We start from the raw sequence: 13,524 nt of genomic DNA on the forward strand, positions 1-13,524 counted from the left end.
TGGGATAAGCAGCTTGGATAATGGATGGATGGATCTACCACGTAAATACGTCTAATGAGAGTTTCTGAAAAAGATCTTCTTCCGTGTGAAATCAAATACGTGGCAACGAATATCACCTTTCATCACAGCCCTTTTCCTATTGGGAAGACAAGTCACTGACTGTGGCTTCAGGAAGTATTCACACACACACACACACACACACACACACACACACACACACACACACACACACACACACACACACACACACACACACACACACACACACACACACCATAGCGCTGCTACGTTGTAAGGCCCTATTAAAATGAAAAACCATCCTTAAAGGGAATTTTAAGTGAAAAAGCTCAAGGGGGATAAATATTTCCTGAAGGCACTCATCCCGTCTCCGCTTGCTTGGCATTCCCACTTGTAAATCCAATGAAGGCTTTTCCTGTGAACTTCAAAACTGACTTGGCATGACTTAGCGGAAAAGTTGGCCCCCGAGTCACCGCTGTGGTCTTTTTTTTCCAGTGACCAGTTTCCTAGAGATTCTTGTAGATATCCGGGAGGCATGGATTACACATTTTTTTGTGAAGGCGTAAAGGTAAATTCTGCTGTTACGTCATCACCCAACTCAATGATCCTGGACAATACTGGTTACCTTTGTAAGGAATGGAAACGCTCAAATATCATTGGTAGTGTAAAGTCTGCTGGTGTGGACGCCCTCCAGTTTGTCTTCACACCTAAATGTGCACCCCATACTTAACATGGCAGCTTTGATTAGGTCGCTTTCGTGAAGTGACAGACTTGCCTTATGGATCCCGTAAGATTTGGGAAATATTCAAAGACGGGTGAATCACTTCAACCTTCTTTGATTTTCTTACCTGTATTATTGAGCATGCATAAAGACATTTAGGGACTAACTTGTTTTTCATGACTAGTCTGCTCACAAATATTGGGACAACATAATGTTGCTTTGTTGCTGATTTATAACGCAGTGACGCACAATTTGGCATGATTTTAGCTCACATGCAGACACATCTGTGACGTATGTGAAGATCCATGCAGCTGGATGTTCCAGCCGGGTCTTACATATGAATGAAATGTCCACAGTGCAAAGACATGTAGGTCAGGTGAATCGGCCGTACTAAAGTCCAGGGTGTCTCCCCGCCTGCCGCCCAATGACTGCTGGGATAGGCTCCAGCATCCCCCTGACCCCGGGAGCAGGATACGCGGTTTGGATAATGGATGGACAGAAGCTGTTATGGGAAGACTTTTGAGCTTCATAAACTAAGCAGTTGTGTCAAAACTCCTCCATTAACTGCACACACATCGGTGCGTTGAGAGATGGTGTGTATTTTTCCCTCTTGCTAACGTCAGCTTGGCCTGCAGGACACGACGCCTTGTCACATTGCCCAAAAAGTTTTCAGATCAGTCACGTACAGCTGAGTTAGGCATAATGCCCTGGCCAATTTTCTAATATCCAAACGGATCCCATTTCATATTTCCTATTTGTGACAACTGCGAATTCAAAGTATAATGTAAAAAGTAGAAAACTAGCTTCACTTTTACTTGTATTGTAATGAACAATCATACAGGTATTGTACACACAGTCATCCCTGTACTGGGAAGCACAATATTTAATATTAGACTGATTCTAGATCAGTTCTTCAGTCTTATCCGTAGAGTGTTTCGGATCACGTACTTCTCGGCTATAAGCGATGCCACAGCCCAGAGCAAAACATACTCCAGAGTCACCAGTCCTCCCAGGTTGTACCTGTAACCCGAGTAGTCCCAGGGACAGGCGCCCATTAGACTCAACCCTATCCCCCAACTCAGCTCCCACAGGTAGATGAACAGGGTGTAGGCAAATAGCCTCGTTGGTAGTGGGTGGCGCTGTGCCAGCAGCCTTTTCCCCAGCCGCTCGATGAGATAGATGGCAATGGCATACATGGGCAGGGCCCAAAGGCTGCTGTATCCCATCATCCTTCTGTCCCGAGTGTCCAACCAGTCGTAGACGGCGGTGAAGGCCACCTCACAGAGGCAGCCATGCAGGGCGTAGACGTAGAGTCGGACCAGAGGGGAGAGAGAACTGAGGGGCTCGTTCCAAGTCACTGCCTGGGTTTTCTCCTCTTCGTCGTCGTCATCGTCGTCGGTCCCTGCGACAAGATGGCAGTAAAGCGAAAACATGTTTTTGTCATTAATAAAATCTGTGCCTAATCTGACACCCATTCAAATAAAACGATTGATAGAGCTCCATTCATTCCACAAGCTAGTAGATTAAAGTTGCAGTCAGTCAGGTTCGGGTTACTTTATTGCACCTGTGCGACAAGGCGGCCATCTTAACACACGTTTTACAAACAACACAGACAATAGACGAACGTGATAAAAGTGCAATGTTGCTACGACTTGTTCATCAGAGTGGCAGCTGCTGGAACAAAGCTATTTTCATACCGCTTTGCACTACACACTATAAGCCTCCGTCATCATTTAAAATCGAGCTGGTAATCCACTGTAACTGTGTGGTATACAGGGACGCTGGGTTAAGCTGTGACTCACCATTCAGTCAATCACTAGTAGACCATTTAACGACCTGATTCAGAGAGTTCCTGTTCTTTAAAGACAGGTTTGTCAATGGGGAAATAAGGGTTTCTTCAAACACAAACGCTGGTGCCCTTTTTTCGCTTCGGCTTCATAATTTACCTCAAAGTTCAGTTTCAAGTCGATGACTAATTGTCTCAAGATATTTATGAGATTGCACACATTCCACTGTCTGACCCTTAAGGGAAATGACTTCATGTGTGTGGGTATGTCTTCTAAAATCAATTACCATGTGTTTGGTATTAGATATCTTAAACAGAAGACTCTCACAGCACATGGCATAGTGGTCGATGACGGGGCCGTGGCTGGTCTCATTGTCCTGGAGCCGACTCACAATAACAGAGTCATCTGCATACTTTAAAATGGTTCTTATTTTCACACCTGCTCTGGCACACATCTGTGTAGAGGATAAATAATAGGGGCGGAAGCACACATCCTTGTCGGGAGCCAGTGGAGGAGCAAAATTGGTCAAACAGATTTCCGTTCACCCTCACTCTTTGTGTCCCATTAGTTAAAAAGTCAAGAATCCAGCCCACAAGATCGTTTAAGTCAAAGTGTTCGAAAAGCCTGCTGGTTAAAATATGGGGTTGAATTGTGCAAAAAGCAGAAGAAAAATCAACAAATAGAAGTCTAGCACGAGACCCATTTCTCTCAAAGTGTTTAGACATTAAGTTAAACAAAGTGACTGCGGCATCCTCTACACCTCTGTGTGGCCTACACGCAAACTGCATAGGATCAAGCGCATGCTCAGTTTTCCTTAAGATTTCTGACCTTACCAGGTTTTCAAAGGTTTTCAAAACCATTGTCATTTTAATTAAGAACACATTTTATATTTGGTCAAACTTCTTTCTACATCCCAACAGCTATCAAGTAAGTGGATGCACTGACCCACTCTAGGCACTGTAATCAGACAGAACATTTTCTTTGTGCTTGCTCCTGACCAGCCAATCAGGAGCGTTCTTTCCAAGTCAGCATCTCCAGTGGTCCCTACTTGCTGTCAATCAGTTTAGGCGTTCACGAGACTCTTAGGCAGACGTGAAGGAAGGGGAGGATTCTTTTGCAGGGTTTTTCTCAAAATAAAGCTAGCTCTTGCTAACTTTTGCCCAGGGTCGCTTACCTCCCGCTTTAACTCTTAGTCGGGCTGTGGAAAGATAAACATCTGTCCCCCCCCCCCCCACATGCATATGTTTTCAAAATGCAACTCCTGAGTAAATGTTCTATAGATATCATACAGGGCTAATTTGCGTGCTTGTCCATATGAAACGGGCAATCATGGAAAACTTCTTAAGATTTAAAGTCCAAGTCCATATTTGACTTGTGTCAATACCTCGTTCATTATTTGTTCATTACATGTTTTCACCCCTCTAATGTCACATTTACAAGTGTGAGGTGAATAGATTTTTGTGGTGGAAGGTACTTGTCAATGACTACAGCCATTTTGGATTCATAGGTAGCTTAAAACAGAAACAGAGCTGCAAATGTTTTTCAAAAAAAACAACTTTTTTTGGGGGGGTGTTTTCATAACCAAGTTATTTTTCACAAACAACAGCACTGACGTCACTTAGTGTTTGAAGCCTCTGCTAATTCCAGTTACCCACTCCCATTTCTATGATACAAGAATTCCAGTAAGGGTTGAACGGTACCACAAGCCAGAAACCACCTGCTAGATTTCTCTCCAAGAAATAAAATTATGGAACGAAGAATCAAGAGAAAAGCCACTGGATGTTGGCAGATGGAGATCATAGCTGTGTAAATCACACATGGCATCTCTAACTTCCTCCTTTTGGCATGGGAAGGAAACGGTTATTCCAGCTGCTCTACCAATGGTATTAAGAGATATAACAATAACTCCAGCAGAAATGTGATCGATATTATCAAAGTATTTCTCGCATGATGACATCGAAATTGAACGGGGACATCTATGTCTCTGGCCATTTGCTTGTCACTCTGTCATTCTTCTCATCTGCCTTCTTAAACATGCCATATCATATTTAGTGCATACTTGATTATTATCAAGCTGATTGTTTTTTTGGATAGTCTCACATGAATTAACATTTCTCGGCACTTGCAGATCTTGGGGAAAGAACAGGAGACACAGCACAGCAGATTACAAACCATTTCTTTGTACTAATAATATAAACTGTGTCAGACATTTCCCATTCTGTCAAGTTTTGGGGGCCTTATTCTCCTCAAGCCTGTATAAAGAGAGGGTCCTAATATAAAACAACAACAATAATAATAATGTTTCCGTTTTTCTAGAGCTTCTGTCCAACACGAGTCCCTTTTGTCCTTCCTTCCAAGGTAACTCAGCGTACGCTGCAAAGTAGATTAACCGACTAATAAATAGCCCTGCTTGGAAACTCAAAGGCTTAGGACACACGTCCTCGCTCCGTGTTTGAATATACACGACCCCGGGTTTGTTTCAATAAACTATGTATAACAAATAAAAAATCAAACCACCACCATTTTGATTTTTCATTTCTAAATGATTCTCCAATATATGGTCTCACAGTAGCCAATTTAATCACCACACTCTCTACCAATGTTGTTCAAATGTAACGGCAGTAAATACCAGGTTGTGCCACACTGCCTGGGGTCTCCAGCAGTGATAAACGGGATTTAAGAGTTAACGGCCATCGTTCTCACCTTGGGCTTTACTCCTTATATGTAGTGTTCTCCCATCCATCCCTGGCCAGTGTGTGGATCTCTATGGCTCTGGAGTTAATCCTTCTTCCCTGTTTGTGTGTGTTTGTTTGTGCGGGATTGCGTGTGTGGGATTGCATGTGTGTGTGTGTGTGTGTGTGTGCAATTGCTTCGGTCCTGGGCTAAACATTAAGCTGCTCTGTGTTATCAGAGTGAGACAGCGATGTCTCTGTCACACGCCGGGTCAGGGCTAACCACAGAGGAGACAAGAAAAGTACACCTCGACTGGCTGACACACACAAAAAAAAGGTTTCTGTATGTGTGTGTAATGTGCCTTATGTGTGCCATTAACAGAAGTAGTGTTGTTTTAATGATCTCGTATTAGGAATAAGTATTTTTTGTGGGTGTGTCTCTGGGTCTGTGTTTCCGCATGCGTGTTTGCATTCGCTAATATGTGCATGAGTTTGTGTATCACAGAGTTAACAGAATTTGTATCATGCAAAAGCTTGCTGTATTTAGTTATATGGCAGAGCAGCCGGGGGGGGGGGGGGGCAGTTATCAGGGGAGAACAGTAGAAGGGTGTGGCGATAGCGCCGCTCCTACGTGAATAATTACTAGCAGAGGAAAGGAGGAACCCTGACACTCCCGAGAAAAATCAGCAACAATTTATTGTCATTTCTATCGTGTACTTGCACACACAAAAGCGGCGAAATCTCGTTTCACCCAGCCCACAGCAGTGCAACACAAAAGATAAAAACACACATCCAAAATGCCCAAAAACACCACCACCAAAAACATACAAAAACAGAGAACAAAGGGGGGGGGGACAGTTAACACAGTCCATTCAGTGCAACACAGTCCACAAATTCTTCCGTCCAGAGAAGGAACGCCAGCCAGGATGTCTGTCGGAACTGCCGGTCTGCATGGGCTAGCAGTTAGCTTAGCCTGCCCCGCTTCCACGTCCTGTCAGACCGCCCTCGGTGCGTCCTCTTCGGTCGCAGCTCCAGGCAGGGCCGTGGTCCTTGTGCCCACCGGACGCAGCAGACTAGGCTCCCTCCGCTGATCCAACGCCAGCTCTCCCAGGCAGACACCTTCGACACACCTCCCCGCACTCCAGACGATGACTCAAATGCAGACACAAGCACAGCACAGTCGACGCTAGGCGAGGCCGCCGCCAGACCGCCCTCGGTGTTTCCTCTCAGGCACAGCTCCGAGCAAGGCCGTGGTCCCTGGGCCCACAGGATGCAGCAGACCAAGCTCTCTCAGCTGATCCAACACCAGCTCTCCCAGCCATTAAATGGGAGGAGGGGGGGGGGGGCATTGCAGCTCAAAATAAAAACTTCACACGATGACACAAACGTAGATGCAGATGTACACATAGTACTGGGCGAAGCCGCTGCAAATGTGAGTTCGCGCCCCCATCTTCCCACACCGGAAATATGACCAGAAGACCTACGGTTCTTCTGCCTGGTCTAAAACGATACATTTCTTTATAGTTGTAATTTGCCCTTTTAACAGAATAAACATTATTGATTTATGTATTCAGCTAACAGTTTAATATAGGTTTGTTAAGATATATGCTATGGGATGATGAGTATTTTATCATCAACTATTATTCACAGTAAGCATTATGGAGCTTTTGCCTCTTGATATTATTTGCAAGTGTAATTAGACCCGTCTCCAGAATTTTTGAATTCAATGCATGTTTATGTTAGTTACTGATGTGGATGCCTGGGATACCTCGAAAGGTGTGTCTTTATGCCCTATAAAGAAGCTGTTTGGGCATTTTAATTGAATCAATTCTTTTGTTTTAATGGGAAAAAAGATTTGTCAGCAAGTTTGAAATAAGGAACAAGCGTATAAATGCTGTGTTGGCCATTGCATAGAAATGTCTTGAGGCATGCTCAGTCCAGGTAAGCAAATCACAGAAAGTTGAAATCAGTTCATCTGGACACATTGAGAGAAATGTTTCATCACTCATCTAAGTGAACTCTTCAGTCTAAACTTGACTGCAGGTGTCCCCACCCTTATAAACAATACAGTGGCATAACGACCAAAACCAACTTCCAGTTTCATATGCAAATATGGATGTGACCATTAACTAGAGTTACACGTGTACTACTCACAAAGGGTTGGGGAATAGCTGCAATCACAGCATTGTAAGATGGTGACAGATGTACTATTGGCCCCCCTCCTCGATTCAGGGACGGCCGTTCCCTCCTCACATAGATGGCCTGTTGACTCCCCATTCAAACCAGCATTTCTCCCGATCAAGGATGTGCACATCCTCATCTTTGAAAGAGTGGCCACTGGCCTGTAGATGGGTGTAGACTGCAGAGTCCTGGCCTGACGCGTTAGCTCTTCCGTGTGGTGTCATCTCTTGGCCAGCATCTGTTTGGTTTCCCTGATGTACAAGTCACGGCAATCCTCCTGGCACTTAACAGCGTACACTACATTGCTCGGTTTGTGCCAGGGGACCTGATCCTTGGAGTGGACCAATTTCTGGCACAGCATATTTTGGGGGTTTGAAAGCAGCTGAGATGTGGCGTTTGGAAAGTACGTGTCTCAACTGTTCTGACGCTCCCGTCATGTATGGAATCACCACCGCTGAACCCTTAGTTTATTTCTCCCTCAACATCTTTTGGGCGAAATAAATGTTGTGTCCAGATAAACTGATTCAACTTTCTGTGATTTCCTTACCTGGATTACTGAGCATCCATCAAGACATTTTGACTCATTTTGGCAAGGATTGCTTTAAAGTTGTACACGAGTACAAGCAAATGGTGTGTAAAATGGCAGACTACAGGAATCTCCTGATATTCAGCCTCAGATGCAGAGCGAGCATGATTACACCTAAGAGCCTGCAAAGGAATCTTCAGTCAAGGGCCACCGAGCTAACCAGATGCTCCAGAAGGCACAGAGCCAGCTGTTGAACAGACAGGTGAGACAACCTAAGTAATTCAATGTCATTAAAAACAATGTGCAGGCACATGTTAAAAATGAAATGAGGGCTGTGGCTTCACCAAACAGTGCAAGACAGACAAACACAATATAAGATATACACACATGAAGACCAAAAGCTAAAAAGGCAGATGCACTGTTTTATTAAAGCAGACAGACTATCATGAGAAAGTTATGTTACTTAGTGACATAAATACTTATGAGACCCTGAAACGAGATCCAGGCAGTGGTTACAAGAAAAGTGAAGATTGTCTGAAGCCGTTAGAACAGGACAATGCTATTGACAGAATTTTATACCACAAATTATACTCAGGGGAAGTTACATCTAGTCTGTAATTACCCAAGATATAGAAATGGAATGTTCCATTATAGCCTATTGTCTGTATGATTAACTCAGTGACCTATTACATCTAAGTTTCTGACCCGTTGGTAGGCAGTAATGAACATCATATTCAGACCACTATGGATTTTGTGGATAAGGTGAGGGACATCATTATGGAGGGGGACGAAACAATGATCTCTTATGTTACATCACTCTTGATGTGTGTTCCCGTTGATGAAGTAGTCTGTATGAAATTACAAAACGACCCCAACCTCAGGAATAGGACCACCCTTAACACTGACCAAGTGTGTCTGCTCCTGAAGCTGTGTCTTCAGTCAACGTACCTCACATACAGGGGGCAGTATTATAGGCAGAAGCATGGTGTGTTATGGGTTCCCCAGTCTCAGTGGCCAACTTGTATATGGAGGAAGTGGAAAAGAGGGCTCTGATGTCCTATCCAGGGACACCACCTAGCCATTAATTCAGATTTGTAGACAACACCTGGGTTAAAATTAAATCTCAGGATTTACTACATTTCACAAACTACTTTAACTCTATTGACAAAACACATCAAGTTCCCCAGTGAGGACGTGAAAAATGACAGGTCAGCCTTCTTAGACTGTGAAATTGCAATTGGTGACGGGGACATTTGATTGCTGATGTTTACCGTAAACCAACACATACTGATCAGTACAGTTTGACTCCCATCATCCACTGGAGCACAAACTAGGAGTCATCAGGACGCTGTACCACCGAGTTGACAACATCCCCACCGACACAGCAGCAGGGGAAGGGGAGAAATCCCACATTAAACAGGCGCTGGTCAAGTGTGGTTATCCTAACTGGGTGTTTGTCAAAGCCAGGAAGACGCCCAAACTTTGCACCAGTCAATCAAAGAGAGGAGAAGGACAAAAGCTGCCCAAGCGTAAACCAGTGGTGATTCCATATGTGGCGGGAGAGTCGGAACAGTTGAGACGCGTATTTTCCAAGCACTGTGTCTCAGTTGCTTTCAAACCCCAAAACAGAAATTGGTCCACCCCAAGGATCAGGTCCCCCAGCACAAACAGAGCAATATAGTGTACGCTGTTAAGTGCCAGGAGGATTGCTGTGACTTGTACATTGGGAAAACCAAACAGACGGTGGCCAAGAGGATGGCACAACACAGGAGAGCCAACATGTCAGGCCAAGACTCCAGTCTACACCCATCTACAGGCCAATGGACACGCTTTCAAGGTTGAGGATGTACACATACTTGATAAGGAGGAATGCTGGTTTGAACAGAGAGTCAAAGAGGCCTCCTAGTATGTGAAGAGGGAACGACCAGCCCTGAATCAAGGAGGTGGACTAAGAGTATATCTGTCACCATCTCACAATGCTGTGATTGCAGCTATTCCCCAATCCTCTAGTACACGTGGCCATTTGTAACCCTAGTTAATGTCCACAGCAATTTGCATATGAAACTAATTGTTGGTTAAGTCGTTATGCAACTATATAAGGGTGGAGATACCTGCAGTCAGTTGAGACTGAAGAGGTCACTTAGATGAGTGATGAAACGTTTCTGTCAAACATTGTGTCCAGATGAACTGATTCAACTTTCTGTCATTGCATAGAACATCTTTCAACTCTGTAACAGATTTAGTAATTACAAATATAAAAAAATAAAATTTGGGTATCAACAATGGTGATGTCAATTAAAATCAAAAATATTTCACATTAAATGTACAAAAAAAAATGCTACCACAAAAAAATACATACCAAATTCCACCAGCACGAGTTTCACACATACACGAAATACGGTTTCTCATATGCATAAAAATAGTGTTTTCACATAGGACATAAAGTCTCTCTTTATAGATAGATGTCAGGCCTAACAATTAGAAAATTTCTGTTTGCTTACTGTAATAAAGTGGTGAGATGAATGACCTGGAAGAAATTCTGAGACCAAGAAAAAAAACCCACTGTAACAGCACCAGTAGAATAAAAATCAAGAACGATCTGACCACTTGCAAGAGAGGTTCATGCAGAGAGGGATCTCTTCATGAGTGAAAAGATCCCATCAGACCTCTGGACCTTTTTTTAGAAAGCTGCAGCTCGTCTGGCGTTCAACCGCCCTAAGTTCTCCCACACAACCCCCCTTGTCTTGTCCCTACACTGGCTCCCAGTAGCTGCTCGCATCCAGTTTAAGACCCTGGTGCTAGCCTACAGGGCAGTGAAAGGAACAGCTTCTTCCCATCTCCAGGCCATGGTCAAGCCCTACACCCCCACCCGACCACTTCGCTCTGCTGCCTCCGGACGCCTGGTTGCCCCGTCGCTCAGAAGCCCCTGCTGCCGATCGACCCGGTCACGGCTCTTCTCTGTCCTGGCCCCCCAGTGGTGGATGAACTCCCCACTGATGTCAGGACAGCAGAGTTGCTGCCCATCTTTCGGCGCAGGTTGAAAACTCACCGCTTCAAGTACTACTACCCTGTTACTTGCTCTTAGCACTTATTGTATTCACTCATTTAAAAACAAAAATCTCTGTCTTGCGCTTTTATTTTAGCACTGGTTTTGCTCTTAGACGCTTGTTTAGAGAGAAGATGCACTTATGACCTCTGACGACTAGCAGTTCTCCTGATTTCCTACGTTAAATGCACTTATTGTAAGTCGCTTTGGATAAATTACTGTAATGTAATGCCATGAGTGGCTCCTATGAAGAATGGGCAGACTCGGCTTCATAAAAAACAAGGGATAACACAGCGGAAGGAAAAGGCAAACAACTGGAGCCCTCTCCTTCATAGACAAACAACTGACTCCTCTCTTTGGTAGATATACATGATTTTTTGCTTAAACAAATGCAATAACAGTTAAGAGATATACATAAAGGGGGTCTCCTTGACCAGATGACAGGTCAAGGAGGAGAACACTTACAATAATAAGGTATAGAATGGGCTTTTAGGCAGAATGAAGTTTCATTGTAAATGAAAGAACTCCGCTTTTGCAGACTGACCCTCTGATCAGAGTCCAATGAATCTAGCAAACACACAGAAGCAGGGGCAGATTTAGTCATTTTCAGGCTCAAGGCAAACACAGGCATGGGGCTCTCCATGTCCTTTGTTCCCCCCTTTTTCAATCCTTATTCATCTAAGAAAGACCTACTTGTAACTTCTTCTCTTCACCAGTCTTCACATGGCAATGATGTCTAGACATCTGGAATTACATCTGTAAAAAAAAACACAACATATATTCAGTTTAACAAATGCACCCACTGTAAAATCTTATTTTCATAAACAATATGATCTCTGTATGATAATATTGTACTTTATTGCCCATTCACATGGACAGTCTGTCATTGGTTGTTACAATTTACCTCGATTTTCCAGCAGGGGCTCTGACAGAATCCCCTTACTGGACCTGCTTGTTGCTGCACAAATTGGAGAAGTTGTTTATGGTCTTCTGCCTTCTCTCTCGTGTTACTAAAGTGAGAGGATTAAACACAAGACAATAATAGGTCAATTATGGAGACACAAAAATAATAAACTGTTACAATGTATACCTTTACTCTCTGTCTATCTTTCTCTTCCTCTGGCTCTGCTCTCCAAGTTATATACCCAGCTGATGAGGGACTGGAATCACCTGGGCTCAACCAGCAGCTCCACAGGAGGCGGGGCATTACCTGGAGAAGGACATTACACACATGGCACTAGGGCCGTAACACCCACTCCCATAAAAACAAACCCTGTCCATGGCTAACCGGTTGAATGGGATTTTGATAATAGATAGGGGTACCAGCAGTGTAGTTGCTGGTGTCATGGGGGCAGTTAGCTGGCATTTGGCACAGTATCGACAGTAATTCTCGACTGCCCAATTGACTCCTGGCCAGTAGAACCTTGTCATGATCCACTCATAGGTTTTCTGGGGCCCCAAATAGGTAAGTATGAGCACAATACAGTACCATAGAAATATAGGGACTGGGTACAAGTAACTGGTTCAATACAGTCATTTGAACTTTTTGTATCTTATACAGCAAACCATTTCGTCATGCAAAATGAGGATATCGGAGTTCACTCACCCCACGTTGGAGGACCCCATCTATCATCTGGGCTGTGGCAAAACGACCTGGCATTTGGGCGTTTCCTGGTTCAGCAAGGGGAAATTCTGAGAAGACCTCCTCTGGTCTGATCTCCTTCGGCTAGTCTATGCTCAACCCCCTCCTCAGCTGAGTCCGTGGTGTCTCCCAAAGGAGGGTTGTGGTCTGACCCCCTTTTAGACTGGTTGGAGCTTTCCTGGTGGTTGGTAGGTGGTACTACAGTGCACATTTAAGCCATGGGGTGTCTGCATCTTCTCCTCTTTCTGTGTGTGGTGTTTCAACCAGTTCCACATGGGAAGGGGCAACATCAGCCACGGGAACAGCATCGGTCATGGAGGCATCAACAGGGTGAGCCATGGCATCAGCATGGTAAAATGACATGAGAGGTTTATGGGTGGAGGCGAGGCAGCTCGGGGTCTTTTCCGTCTTGCCATGTCTGACTACCACCTCCGATAAGGTAGCCGGTGAGCTGGGAGTGGAGCAAGAGGAGGGCCTGCAACAAGATGATGGGTCCCAGGGGATGGTGTCGGAGAATGGTGAGTTCATGACTGAGATCATTCTGGGGCTGCAGTGTCAAAAAAATCAGATAAAAGAAAGTCCTTTATTCACAGTTCATCTGAGAACCCTCGGACATCAGCCTTGAGGTTAGTATTGTCAATCTGTTGTTTTTAGGCTTTCCTTGCAAGGCATAATAATGTTAAACCGGTTTATAGATGATCACAGAAAAGAAAGCTAGCTCTGATTACCGTTAGCTCTGACAGCTGCGGGTTGAGTCCTCACAATTCTCACCAGGAGTGCACAGTCAGTGCAGTAATCGATGATCAGGTAAAAATCCATAAAAAGGCAAACTATTAAATCAGTTAAAATAATCCAAAGGTCTCACAGAGTCGTTAAAATTTCAAAAGTAGGCAGAGCTACAAACAAACAAACAAACTGCAGCTGGCAACGG

General features: G+C 44.3%; 1 protein-coding gene across 1 annotated transcript; it reads right to left on the bottom strand.

Annotated features, from left to right (window-relative positions):
• Positions 1-1,118: 1,118 nt before the first annotated feature.
• On the bottom strand, positions 1,119-5,357 carry LOC130123218 (transmembrane protein 229B-like). The gene is made up of 2 exons (XM_056292352.1): positions 5,230-5,357; positions 1,119-2,141 (listed from the first exon to the last, which is right to left on the bottom strand). The coding sequence occupies exons 1-2, from the start codon at positions 5,267-5,269 to the stop codon at positions 1,645-1,647; spliced, it is 537 nt and encodes a 178-aa protein (XP_056148327.1). The 5' UTR covers positions 5,270-5,357; the 3' UTR covers positions 1,119-1,644.
• Between the last annotated feature and the right edge of the window lie 8,167 nt (positions 5,358-13,524).

The sequence above is a fragment of the Lampris incognitus genome, chromosome 13 (assembly GCF_029633865.1).
Source record: "Lampris incognitus isolate fLamInc1 chromosome 13, fLamInc1.hap2, whole genome shotgun sequence".
Lineage (NCBI taxonomy): Eukaryota > Metazoa > Chordata > Actinopteri > Lampriformes > Lampridae > Lampris > Lampris incognitus.